Here is a 14975-nt window from a genome sequence, read left to right on the forward strand (position 1 = left end):
TCATTGAATTCTAAGAAATTTTTTAGTCATTAATTAGTTATTTTTTCCAACAAAATTTTAAAAATTGAAACAAGAACTTCTGTATCTGACATTTTTTTCTAGTGATTTCAACATTTTTAAGGTGATAATTTGGCCATTTCTATTTAATTTAAAACAAGAATAATCAAATACCTTCATTGACTGTTTTTCAATTATTCCCTGAATGAAATCAAAGCTTTTTGTAACTTATCCAATCAGTGAAGATTTAAAACATTCCCCCAATAAAGTTTTGTTTCTTTATTAATGTAGCATTTTTGTCAAATTAAGAAACCATGAATAATGGAAATATTTATTTAAAAAAAAAACTCTTATGTGGATATTGAATCTTCCTGAATATGTTAAATGCTATTTGGCAACATTTTGCAAGTTTGGATTATACATGTGTTTGAATTGACAGAAAAATTTGGAACATTTTTTTTAGTTCAATAGTTTGAAAAAAAAATGAATTTAAACCAAGATGCATAAATATATTATTTGCAAAATTTAGCTACAACAAAAAAAAAAATTATGCAAAGGAATTGCTTAAATGCAATCAAATTACAACAGAACATTATAAAGAGAAAAAAACAACAACATTGGTTTGCATACAGAGAGATATTTTTATAGTAAATTGATTTTTTTTTATAATATGCATATGTCTTCTGAAAAAGGTTATAAAACATTAATAATGTATCTAGGGGTCATAAATATTAATATGAAACAATTTTTGAACTGGTATAATGATTTTTTGGAACTCAGCCGATATTTTTCCACCTAGAAAATGTAAAGTGAAAGTTTTTTAATCATTCATCAATTTCACTGTATAAGAGAGAGTGGCAAAGGGCTGGTGACTACTAATGACACATCTAAATGGCTGAAGCTTTCCTGTCAACCTGAAATTTTTGGAGTTAATCAAGTGATTGGAGCTGATGAACTCTGTCGTGGGTTTTCAAACAAACAACAATAAAAAAATGGCATTTGAAATAATTTTTTTCATTTTAATTTTTTCAAATTTTAATTTCACTAACATTCATCATGTCGTGGGCACTGCTAATTATATAATAAAATATGTATTAATAAGAATGCAAAAGATCAGACAGCAAAAGGAGATAAAATAGCAGAATGGCAGCTTGTTATATGAAACCTATAATTATTTCAAAAATTTATCACTTCGAGTTTCATAGTAGCAGAATCTTCCAAATTGAGAGTTCAATGGTCTGATGCAAACACAATATAGCTCAATAGAAGAAGAAAAATTATGTTGACTCACATATTAGTATATGAAAATAAATAATACATTATATACATAGCAAAATGGCATACAGGTGGCTAGAAAATGACTTCCTCTTATTTATAAAGGTGTTAGATTATATGTATTAGATTAGGTGCATTAGATTATATTAATTATTTCAACTTATTTATCATTATTTTTTTAAATTCCGCTGTAAAATTCAAATGTAAAAATTCTCCAGACTTCAGTAATCTCCTTTAGTTGTATTTTATTTTGAATCAATTATTAGGAAGGAAAGATAAATCCTTATTTTTAGGGAAAAGTAAAAATATTTGTTAAAACAATTTCAGACCTATATTCTAATATTAAAAGAAATTTCATGAATTATGTATTGACAAGTAGTTCTGTCTTAAAATGATTTTTAACTAGAGTGAATATTTAATAATATTGTTCATTCATCTTATATAAAGAAAGTTTTAACATCTGTCATTAAATACACGAATTTAACAATAACATAATATACTAACATAATTTTAGGAAGTACAAAAGTAAGAAAACCCTAGAAACACCATTTTAAAGAATAATTTGAATTCAACTTACTAGAAATGACAAGGTATTTTTTTAAAAATAATATTAATTATAGAACAACATAACACAATGTGCTTATGAAAGACTTTAATTTTAAAGGGACTATAAGTATATACTTATAAATTTATATCACATATTAGTATACTCTGAAATTTTCTTGCTACATAGCAAGAAAATATCAAATTCTTTCATTTTGTAAATTAAAAACTGAGTAAACAAATTAAATTACAATCAGAAACATACACATACAATACAATAAATAAATTACCTGAAGGTAATGAATGCAAAATGAGGAGGGTTCCCAATTGCTTTAACTTTTCGAGGATGCAATTTCAAATTTGAATTCAATAATTTACGAAGTTGCTATAAAAATATAAAATGAAAAATAGAGAGAGTGTTAATTTTTAAACATAGAAATTCAGTAACAAGTTTACTGTATGAATGAATGTTATATAAGAATGAATAATGTTATAAAGTATAAAAAAAATCTCCTATTGTGTATGCACACACACACAGAGAGAGAATATATATATATATATATATATATATATATATTGATGAAACAGGCATAGAGTTTTTTAACTTTTATTCATCGTGATATAACAAAATAGTCCAAGTTTTATTAATTATCAAGATTTTATTTTAAAACTCATGATGAGAACTGTGTAATGGGCTGACTGACCAGAAAGCAAAGAAAAGAAAAAATAAGTAAGCATTTTGAACTTGGCATTTAACTAAACTAATTGGCACATCTGTTGTGCCCTCTTATCATTTTCAAATCTTGAATTATATACAGATACTTCAAAATCGGCAATTGGAGCAGTATTTCAACAATTTGAAGATAATGGATTAAAACCTATTGCATTTTATTCCAAAAAACTAAACAAAGCACAAAAACATTACAGTACTTATGATAGGAATTTATCTTTTCATCAAATACTTCACATTTTTACTGGAAGTAAGAACATTTAAAATATTCATAAACATACAACCTTTGTATTTAAACAAAAACCAGTTAAACTTAGACATTAACAACACATTTCCCAATTTTTCAACTGTTATACAGCTTGTTGAAGGTCCAGATAACATTGTAGCTGATACTTTATCTAGAATTGTAAAAATTTCTTTGATTGATTAAAATAAAATAGCAGATGAACAAAATAGGAATAAAGAATTATAGAATTTAAAGACATCAGCAATTTCTCTGAACTTCAAGCAGTATCCACTATCTTCTGGGAAGTGTTTGTGGTGTGAAACTTCAACGAATAACATCAGACCACATATTCCTAAAAATTATCGCATGAAAATATTTCAGCAAATGCATAGCATAGCCCATCCCGGCATTAAATCATCAGTAAAGCTCTTATTGTCTAAATTTATTTGGCCAAGTATCAGTAAAGATGTGAAGCTTTGGTCTCGATCTTACATGATAAGTCAAAAAAGTAAAATTAGCAGCACGTTAAATCAAGTTTTGGTGATGTTCAACTTCCTTCAGAAAGATTTAGTGACGTGCATATTGATCTCACTAGACCCACTACTACCATTTACTGGTACATCCATATAGAAATGATTACGCTTAACAACATTGCAGCAGACACAGTTGTCAATGCATTTTATTCTAACTGGATTTCAAGATTTGGCATGTCATGTCGTATTAGAGTATTAGATCGTGGAGCGCAGCTTAGTTCATAGTTATTTAACCATCTATCAAACATGTGTGGAATAAAATTGCAACATACAATTGCTTACCATCCCCAAGTTAATGGGAAGACCAAGCACTTCCATAGATCTCTTAAAAACGTACAAATGGACACAATAACCTGGCCTGAAGTGAAACACTTCCAACTGTTCTTATTGGCCTATGCACAGCTATGCAAGAAGATCCGGCATACACTATTGCTTAAATGATTTATGGACAAAATATTCATTTACTTGGAGAATTTTTCTAAAATTGCACAACTCCTAGACCACCTGATATTTTAATCAAGCAGCTTAAAAAAACTATGGAAGAAATTGGACCTAGAGCAGTATTTGATAAATATGTCCAAAAAATATTTGTTCCTAAAGACTGAAAATAACATCACATGTGTTTATTCATAAAGACAGAATTAAAAAGCATTTAGAGCCTCCTTACAATAGTCCTTTCCAAGTGGTTGAAAAAAAAGAAAAATATTTTACTATAAAAATCAAAAAACAAAGATGTTACTGTGTCTATTGATAGATTAAAGCCTGCATATTTCTTGTAAATACCAGATGTTACTACAGAACAATCAAAAAAGTTGATAAGACAACCAGTCAACTTTAAACAGACTTACCTCCAATTTAAAAAAAACTTTCTGAAAAACAATCGCACATAGGACAAACAATTAAACCCGTGCGAGTTTTTGATTAGCATTTACAAATATTTATAATATCTTCGCAAATAGTGTGTTTTGAGAGGTAGCAATATGCTGTGATATAACTTAGTTGCTGGGAAGGAAGTACTTTGTGGCTTGAACTTATGCAGAACTTTAAAATAACAGTTTATATATATTTTTTTCATTATTTATTGTTTTTGAAAAGGCAACAAAAAGATTGTAGTTTGTGTTGTTCTAAAAAATATAAACTGCATTATAGTTGTAAAAACTGCAATAAAGATTATTTTGTAAAGTAGAATGGGGATTAAAGTAAAGTAATGGAGTTTTAATCATTAAGGTAAATTTGGAGTCAGAACCAATACAGCTCAAAAATTAATGCTAAAGTGCAACCAAATTTCAAGTGATTAAAATATTATTCTTACAATATAGTTAAATTAAAATTATTACATATATATATATATATATATATATATATATATATATTATAATATAATTTTTTTTTAAATAATCATAATATTTCAGCTAAAATGTATACATTATATCTCAAAATAATGAGAAATTGCATCATTAACAAAATAGTTACACAAATTAGTTTGTTCAGTCAATTTGAAATGTATTAATTATAAATCTTATACTGATAATATTTAATTGTGATTAATAATTTTGCCAACTAATACAAAGAAAAATTGTGTCACTTCTTCACATTATACATTTCAAAAATATTCTCATTAAAATAATATAAAACCAATGCAAAATATGGTCAGTTTTAAAGAAATATTTTTTAATAACAATTAGATACTTCTTAAAAAATTTCTTTAATAAATTTTTTTTCACTTTAAAAATTCCAGTTATTAAATAAAAGAATTGTGCACGACACACTGACTTCATAAGTTATAAAAACAAATACTTACTCCATAACCAATATAGTTTGGCAAGTTTCCCAATTCAATTTTAAATATTTCTGAAGTGAAATCATCTAGTTTTGTATATGAATAAAGATCCAGTTCCTTTTTGACGTTTTCTTCTTTGTTATTTGATTCAACAACTGAATTAGTTTCCATGTCTATTTCCGTTTTTAAATCCTTCTCATGATTAACATCCAGAGATTCTTCACAGTGATCTAATGGCTCTTGCTTGGTTTCAACTTTGATATCTGGTTCAACAGTTAAATTATCTGTAGAGTCGTATGAACTCGAATCAGCTTTCTTGTCTGTTTCCATATTTAAATCCTTATCATAATTAACATCCAAAGATTTTTTAAGATGATCTGATGGTTCTTGCTTGACATCAACAATTACTTCCATAGCTGAAAGCGATAAATTTATGATAAATCTGATGTATAACATAATATCAGCTAGTAAATATACTTTAATGAGAAAGAAAAATATTACACAAAAGAAATAAAATTTCAGTTCTCTGTCACTGCTCTTCAATTCTAACAAAACTAAAGCATGTTATATATAAAGCGTTAAATATTCTACGATAACTGCAATGAAATAAATTACTCTTTATGTTTTCAGAACTGAAAAACCGGCAAACATCAGATTCAAAAAGTTGTCATTTAATTCAAGCTAATACCATTCACGTGTAAAAGTTAAATTAAAACTTGCACACTACTTACGTTTCAGAATTGAAAAAAACCCTGCAGACTTAAGGTTCAAAAAGTAGTAAAAGTTTAAAAGTAGTACTGATACAAGTCACGTTTAAACTAACTGTAAAGTTTTTTTCAGAAATAAACTGTCACTGAGATTGCCATGAGCACACACACACACACAAAACTATTACAACTTTTAACTGAAGAAAAATTTTATCTACCTAAAAATTATATAGTTTAAAAAATAATTTGGGAAATTGTGTTCGAAATTTTCTATCATTTTTTGTCAAAATATAATACTAGAGTTTTAAAATATAAAAATAGGAATGAAAACAAACTTTGAAGAGTTCTCACTTCCTCTCAACTCTTCTAGCTAATGCAATTTGTTGACAAAACAGGTGACGGTCTTTAAAAAAAAAGAAACCAATTATTCAGTTTAAGTTCAATAACTCCTTTACGCTTTCTAACAACTATTGCGAATACTTATACTACTTAAAATTTATTTTTTTAAAGTAAGTCTTTGTAAAATGCTGTTTTTTTGTTTCTTTTTCTGCGTTTATAAGTGTGTTTTTTAATGGATGATTGTATATTAACCACGTAGTTCAGTTTTAGTTATTAATTTTAAAACAGCAAAAATTTATGTATATTAATTTCATTTAAAAAATTTCCTATCTTATTCCTATAAATATCATAGGCCAGCGCATATGAGATTTTTTTTTTGTGAAAATTATAATTTTTTTTATTAGATTAAACATTTGTCCTTTCCTCCCTTTTTTGTAATTCGAAATAAATTATATCAGCAATTGTATTCTCCAAAATATTTAAATGTGAGCAATACAAATTGATTAATTTTCTTAATATGTTATTTATAGAATACCATTAATAGCTTTATCAAGGAAATAATAAGATTAAGCAGAATTTTAAAAAATCGAATTTATGTATTATGATTCAAAACTGTATTTTTTTAATTGGTTTAGAAGTTTAATTATTTTCATGAAGTTATTCTTTATGCAAAAATTAATGATTTACAATTTCTTTATTAAATATAATATTAAATTTAAACCACTGATAGTGCTCTTATCACAAAGCATTAAATGGAATTTTAATTTTGTATTTTTCAGAAACGATTGTAGCAATTCAAAATTAACCTAAAATTACAAGAAATATATCCTGAAAATAGAAATAAAATTTCATTGGATTTTTATTTTTGTTAAAAACTCTAAACAAATTCAGATAAAATTCTTAGATTTTATTTATTTTTCCTTTCTATTGGGAAATGTTTATGTCAATTGTTCTTAACATGGTTTGATTTATAAATTAATTTTTAATCAGGAATTTTGTATTGTTAGCTGTACCGACTCATGAATTGTAATTGTTGAGGAGTTGAGGTTATTTTTCCTTTCTAATGGGAAATATTTATGTCAATTGCTCTTAATATGTTTTACTTTATAAGTTAATTTTTAATCATGAATTTTGTATTGTTAGCTGTACCAACTCATGAATTGTAATTGTTGAGGTGTTGTAACTTTTAATGTTTTGAGAGTATTTAGAATAAAATTGTATTAGATTATTGATAGATTTAAATATAAAATAAAATAATGATTAAATTTACATTATGAAACAAGTTAGGAATTCCACAATATTGCAATGCTTGTGCATGCTTTGAACTGCCCCTGGCTGTCAGTTATTTGTAAAATATCAAAATTTAATGTGATTATTTTTTTTAATCATTACATTTTATTGTTTAGAATACAGTTTTTCTTATAATTGCTTTAAGTCATTTACACAAAAATATATTAAATATAAGTTTGCCAATTTTATTAATTTCTGTGAGAATCTTATATTGGTTATTAGTTTTTTTTTTTTTTTTTTTTTTTTTTCTTTATCACAGGTTCTTTTAGTTTAATATACTATCAGTACTTTAAACTTGGTTAAAATTTATTTGAATGGAGTGCAAGTTTTTAATATTTGAAAACAATTCCTTATTTTCAGATGGCAGCCTAAACAGTATTCTTACATCACAGTTTTACTCTTCATAATGTATACCTTATTATATGGGCTCTGGAAATATTTATTTCAGAAGGATGAATACTTTGTCCTAATTCTGGGATTAGACAATGCTGGAAAAACGGTATTTTTATTACTATTCAAAATCTTGTATAATAAAAATATGTGAATGGATTATTAATCTCTCTATCATTTTCTTACTTTCTCTTTAGTGTTATAACTCATTTAAAATGTTCTGTTTTCATAAATTTCATATTCATATGAAGTTTTTCTTTAAATTATCTAAATATTAAGAATAAAAATTTTTTTTTTTTTTTTTTGATATAGCTTGTATTATGAGAATTTTAGTTCTTGTGCATGTCTTTCATTTTTTTAATTTATATTTTTCACCCTCTTTTATTTTCAGACATTTTTAGAGCAAACAAAAACAAAATTCTCTAAAAATTATAAAGGATTAAATCCAAATAAAATAACTACTACTGTGGGACTTAATAGTAAGTATAAATGTAAATTTTATTCATTAGTTAGGAATTTGTCATTATATTTTTATGTTAATGCCATTACTTATAAGCAAATAGTTTTGCAGCTTCCAAAGGCAAATAGAGGAATTATTTTTTCTTTGCAATAGATTAAACATATTAAAAAATGACGACTGTTTTTTTTTTTTTTTAAGTAGAATATTATTTTAAACTTTGACATTTAAATGGTTGATATTAATATCAGTATTAGTAAGCTGATGCTGATTACTGAAATATAATTAAAAATTGAGGTGATGTTTTGATTTTTTTCATTCCTGAAAGATTAATGAAACATGTTATATAAATATTAATGAAGAATAAAAATGTTTTTAAAAAATAAAAATTTTAGTTGGTCGTATTGACATGCATGGAGTACGTCTGAACTTCTGGGATCTAGGTGGACAAGAAGACCTGCAAGTTCTTTGGGATAAATACTATGCTGAATGTCATGCTGTTATCTACATAGTAGATTCTTCAGATATTGATCGTTTACAGGAATCAAAAGAAGCATTTGGTAATTCTTAACTCACTCTTTTCTTATCTATGGAGTTAGGTTCTATGAAATACTTAAGATTTTGCTTTCCAGTATTTTTTCATGAGTGTTAAAATAAAAAATTTAGAAAGTTTTCCAATTAATCTGTATGCTAATTCAGTTAATATGTTAATTGTTACCTAAGTTATATTTTAATTTTTTCTATTTTTATAACCATTGTATAGTTTATTTAATTTGGTTGTCATGTTATTTTCTTCAAGATAGAATGCTTGAAGAAACATTTTTTTTCTGGTGTAACAGTTAATGAATAAAATTTGCTAATTAGTAACCAGTTATTGAAACTGTTGAAAAAATTTTGAAAATTATATAAATTATTTACTTTTTATTATGAAAACAAAATAAAATTGTAATAAAAATCAAGTTCAAATAGAACTGTCTTGCATCTTATTTTGTTCAAAGTACTAAAAAATGCAGTGCATGGAAGTATAAAATGTAAGTGAAAATATTACTATTTTATAATTTTTCGGCATAATTGCCATTCTTGTCGAGACATTTGTCCCGCCTCTGGATCAGTTTGAAATTCCAGTCTTATAGAATACCACCAGCCCTTTTGTGAAAAATTGCAATGATTCTGTTGGGAAGTTTTAGACTATTCACGGTATAGCCTTGGTCACAACACTCTAAAATTTTTATCTGTTTCAACCATTAAAGGGTTTTTCTTTAATCAAAAGTGTGTCTTTAATGGCAATTTCATATGAGCCAGTCATGTTCTGTGAGACCTGGATATTTTCTAATTGATCAATACTGGAACAAGTGCCTCAAAACGAATAGAAGTTATACAGAAAAACAAAAAATTGGCAATACTGTCATTTTCATTTTATATTATCTTTCATTGCATTTATTTACTTTTGTGTACAAAATTATGTAAATTTCTTATTGATATTCCCTGGAACTTTATGCATAAATAGTTTTAACTATATATTAACTAATTGTTAATCATCAGTATTGTGATAGATTGAACTCTTTTACATCCTGCTAATTATGCAAAAATTCAATACATAATAAACTATTTTCCTAAGATTGTTATAAATAATAAAGTGAGCAATGTATAATTATTTATTTGAAATTTTAATTGCACTCCCGTAATGAATTTTTTTTGTTTATTTGCATAGATATTAGTTTATAAAAAAAGTTTTTAGTAATGTTTCTTACTTCTGCTGCTTGACATTCCTATTGCACAAATAAGCAAAAGTATGCATTTGAAAAACAATACCAGAATTTTTTGACCTAAGCAATACCAGATTTTAAGATAAAATTGTGCAAAAAAAATTTTAATCCAATTTTTTCCCTTCAAAATTTAATATTGTTTTTTAAATTATTCATCACCCAAAGAATTGCTGATGGCACAATTTAACATAATAAATTATATACTCTATGGTAGAGTGTGCAATTATGTTTCCTGAAACTATTTAAATGACACTTGTTCCCTGGTTGCATAACTTCCTCCAGTTTGTATTTTTATTTGATGGAATTATTAGGTTTTGAAATTTTATTAGTTTTCTCTGAACAGATATTTAAAAAATATTTCTAATCTGATAATTAATTGAATGGGGTAAAAAGCTAAAAATTGATGTATAGTTCAGTATTATAATTTATCAGATCTTTTAGTAAAGGTCTTTAAAAATTAATTTACTGCAGATATTTGGGAATTTTATTTTTAATTCTTTTCAGTTCAAAAACACTTTTTTTTTTTTGCTTTTTTTTTCACGTGGAAGAAATATAAATATATATTCCCTTAAAAATACAAAATTAATATTCATATTGATTTTAAGTTTTGTACTTTAGAAAGTTCCTAGATACATAATATATAATATAGTAATTAATGACAAAGTGAAAAAAATTATAAATTAATATTTCTAACATTTAAAAGTTTATTATTACATGTAAAATAGTGTGTGATTAAATATGATAACTGTGATTAAATCAAGAATTTAATCATAGTTATTTTTTATGATATGAGGGTGATTGAATCTTCTGATATCCTATTATATTAACCACTTATCTGATTTACTCATCTTCATCAAATAATAGTAATTCAAAATTACAAACTGTAATATAGAGGAAGATATAATTCAATATAAAAATCGTGTGGAATCTATAAACACCTTAAATATTTTTTCAAACTCCTTCCTCCTACAGACAAAATAAAAATATAAGGTACATAATTAGATTTGAAAGTAAACAGTACAATGTCACAAATATCTTATATCTATTTAGATTATAATATGGTCTATGCTTTTTAGTACTAGGGTACCAAAATAAATTTCAGAATTTTTTAGTTTCTGAAATAGTTGTTAAAATAAGTCAAAGCCTTAAAAATATACATATATTTATTATAAATTGTCCTTAAATTTCAATTTTCCCTATATTGTTCATTTCAGAAGTAAAAATGTATGAAATTCATAAGGAAATTACTTAATGCTTGTGTGTGAAATATTTTTATTAATTTATATACAAGATTGATATTTATTATCAGTAGGATTTTTTTTTTATCTTGATAAAATAATTAATACTTCTTTGCAAATTTATTACTTGTTTTTTCAGACAAAATGATTACTAATCCTTCATTGGTTGGTGTTCCACTGCTTCTAGTTGCTAATAAACAAGATATTCCAGTATGTATATATCATAGTTCTCCCTTGTGTAATTTTAAAAATCCAATTCCAGTTTCTAATAATTGATATGTTTTCCCCAGAAATGCTTAACAGTTGGCCGCATCAAAGAAGTATTTAGAGAGAGTAAGCATTTAATTGGTAGAAGAGATTGTCATGTTCTGGCTGTTTCTGCTCTGCATGGGTAAAATTATTTTTCATGTATCTTGAAATAATAATTTATTCTTTATTTTAAAGTTTATGTTTATAGTCTAATGAGATTTAAGAATTTTGTCATATTTTTTGGTCTGCACTTGAATTTTTGATCTTGTAAAGACCATTCAGTATAATAACCAAACAGTAAATATTTAAAGAAGTAAACAGTTGAACAGTAACTAAAAGAGTGAAGCAGCAAATATTTATTTCAGCTCAAAGATTTTTACATGATGATTAAGAGATACATCTGAACAATATAACTTGAAGACAATATACTTTTCATAAATTTCTTTGAGTTATTCTGAAAAATACTTGCAAATTACTTTCTACATGACAATGTTCAGCTATAACTTTCTTCATAACAGTGTTTTCTTCTCAAATCTTTTATCAATATAGTGAACAATGTGAAGTTACAAGTGACTGTAAAACATCTTTCTTGAATTAGTTTTATGTGGATAACATTGTCATGGAGTAGGGCATTGCTGAGGTAAAGTTTTGCAGATAAATTCCCCTTGATTATCTATTGCAATATTTCTTCCAAAAACCTTTATTTATTTCATATTTTAAGTTAATAGGAAATATATGCACTTTCAAACACTTTCATTAGTATGAGAATGTAATTGATTTGGGCATCAGTCTTAGTTGGGGAGTGGTGGTCACAACAGCAAAACATTAGTACATGAATTATAAATTATTAGTATGTGAATGTACTTTTAAAAATTAAGTATAATAAGGAGGGGGGGGGAATACCTTGAGTTGAGAAATATTTACATTTGCTAAGTAAATAAAAACAATTGGTGTAAAAAAAAAATCGAATCATGGCTGGGGTCCCACTTTCCTTCACTATACTGCTTTACTTTGCTTCCAGTAAATTATTTTCTTTCTTTTTACTTTAAGTGCTGAGGATACTAATTATGCCATTTCTATGTAATAATTTTTTCAACACTTCACTAGCTATATATGATATATTTATCGTTTTCATTATTGAAAAAGCTTTTAAATTTTTAATAATAGAGCTTTTAAGCCTAAAGAAAGCGCCTTTTTTTTTAAATTTGTACTTTAGGATCTCTATTTTTTAAATAAGTACACATGAATATACATTTTTAATTTTAATCATTAACCATATACAATGTAACAATAGCACTCAAGTAAAAATGTATTATCTGTGCATTTTTTTTTTTTTTTTTTGCTTTTTCTTTTAAACAGAAAACTTTGTTTATTAAATCAGAATTTCCAAGTATTTTTTGATAAGTTTGTTAGATTTTTTTTCTTTTTTGTCTAAAGAAAATATTTCTCCTTTAATTTAAAAAAAAAAAAAATTATATAATTATGCATTTTTTTCATATGTAGTTGTATAGTAAGTAATCAGTTATTCATTAAACTATAAATTCTCTCTAAGAACACAAAATAAAACTTCATCCTTTAAATAAATTTGGGAAAATTTAACAAAAATTTCGTTTAAGTTGTTTCTCCTTGCAGAAAGCTGTCTTTCTTTCTCGTTTTCGAGTTATTATAAATTTTTATGCCTAATTTAGAGTTTTGCATTTTTTTTAACTTTTTTTTTTATCAATTTAGAGTTTATTTATAAATTTTTTTTCATTTTTGATTACTGCAGTATATTAGTAATGTTTCTCTTCTCAATATCTTTTCCTAATTTTTTTATCAAATTATTATGAATTAAATTTATTAGATATATAATGTAATGATGACTTTTAAACTTTTGTTCTCTTTCTGTTGCTATTTAATTTTTCTTCAAAATTGTTATTTTTATCTATTTATTTATGGATTAAATCTTGTTCCAATATTTATGATTTAATATTGGTTATTTAATGAATTAATTTTTAATTATTGGTTATTTAACAACTTTCAGCATAATAATAATAAAAAAATTTTTAAGTTCATATTGTGTTTAAAAGTGTCATTTATTTTTATTAACATTTTACTTTAATGTAGAAGCTTTAATTTTGGCATTGATATTTTCAGAAAGGATTTTTTTAAAGATATAATTTAGATTATGTCATTATTTCAATACTAAAAATAGCAATTTTTTTTTAATATGAAATTCTTTAGAAGCATTTTGCTATCAAAAATATTAAGGGGGGGATTTATATTTCTATATTACATAAGTGATTTTTTTTTTCAATAATTACTGTGTTAACGTTTTTTTTTTTTTTTTTTTTTTTTTTCAAAGTTAAAATATTGTATTATTAAGCTATTAAAATTTCAATATTCTGTTATTTAATTATACATTAAATAATTTTACCTCTATTATTTCATCTTTATTACATGGATTAGCTGTGATGGATAAGTTGATTATAAATGAAAAATGACCAGAATAGAAAGAAGCATAAAAAGTTAAGAAGGGCCAGAACTAATCTTTCCTAAATTTCTACCACAGATCTTCTTTAAAAGGATATTTCAAGATTTCATCCCTTTTCTATTTTAAGTGTAAACTAAATTGTTAAAAAAGAAATTTTAGTTCACTCACTGAATTTAATAGAAATTTTTATTTATTTAACCCATGAATTGCAATCACAGTTACAATTCACTTCCATAGCTAAACTGAACAAATTTTTTGTGTTTTGCTATCTCTGAAAATTCAATATGTATTCCAAATTTCTAAATTTTTAACTATGTTATATCAACTATTTGCTTGATTTTGAAATAAAAGTGCTGTAATTTAAAAACTTTTAATTTTTTATATTTTAAAAACGCTTTAATATATAACTGTAAAGAAAAATTTTAATGGCTTTTTACTAATTTTTCAATAATTTTGCAAAAACAAATTTTTTGAATTTTATTTTGTTATTCAGTTATCTTAATCTTGGTGTTTCTAATGGAGTTTATTAAAAACCTTATTTTAAATAAAGTTGGTGTTAATGAGTTAAAGAGATGCCAATTTTTCATGTGCCAAATTTAGAGATATGTTTAAAAAAATTGTATGTGTATTACAATATATATTTAATGAACTAAAATTATGTTATTGTGTATTCCAACAGAGATGGAGTTCATGAAGGCATTGAATGGGTAGTACACCGTGTACGTAGGAATACTTTACGGCCTCCAAAGAAGAATGATGATTCTTAGTGATATAAAATGTCCTGATTGTTTTAATTAATGATGTAAATACTCAAAACATTTTTTATTTTACTTTTCCAATCTGTTTTGTACATTCATCTGTACATAAAAAAAGGAGCATTAATGATATTTCAATCAGTCTATCAATATTTATATTTTACTCATTTTATCATTGTTGATTCAAGGCTAATAAATAATTGATATTAAATATATTTCCAACATAA

At 24.9% G+C, this 14975-nt stretch overlaps 2 protein-coding genes across 3 annotated transcripts in view; one reads left to right on the forward strand and one right to left on the reverse strand.

The window, feature by feature from the left end:
• The window catches only part of LOC129963365 (tRNA (uracil-5-)-methyltransferase homolog A-like), a 39638-nt gene extending 33690 nt beyond the window's left edge, over nt 1-5948 (reverse strand). For both annotated transcript variants that reach the window (XM_056077698.1, XM_056077699.1), the window contains exons 1-3: nt 5816-5948; nt 5106-5500; nt 2106-2200 (exon numbers count right to left, since the gene is read on the reverse strand). In XM_056077698.1, coding sequence (XP_055933673.1) covers nt 2106-2200; nt 5106-5498 — 488 coding nt within the window. In that variant the 5' untranslated portion in view covers nt 5499-5500; nt 5816-5948. The remainder of the gene's footprint in view (nt 1-2105; nt 2201-5105; nt 5501-5815) is intronic.
• A 210-nt stretch (nt 5949-6158) lies between these two features.
• LOC129963366 (ADP-ribosylation factor-related protein 1-like) lies at nt 6159-14975 on the forward strand. Its single transcript, XM_056077700.1, has 7 exons — nt 6159-6300; nt 7781-7919; nt 8202-8289; nt 8663-8827; nt 11411-11481; nt 11562-11662; nt 14673-14975. Exons 2-7 carry the CDS (start codon nt 7827-7829, stop codon nt 14758-14760), a joined length of 606 nt encoding a protein of 201 aa, XP_055933675.1. The 5' UTR covers nt 6159-6300; nt 7781-7826; the 3' UTR covers nt 14761-14975.

This window comes from Argiope bruennichi, chromosome 3 (assembly GCF_947563725.1).
Source record: "Argiope bruennichi chromosome 3, qqArgBrue1.1, whole genome shotgun sequence".
In the NCBI taxonomy this organism is placed as follows: Eukaryota; Metazoa; Arthropoda; class Arachnida; order Araneae; family Araneidae; genus Argiope; species Argiope bruennichi.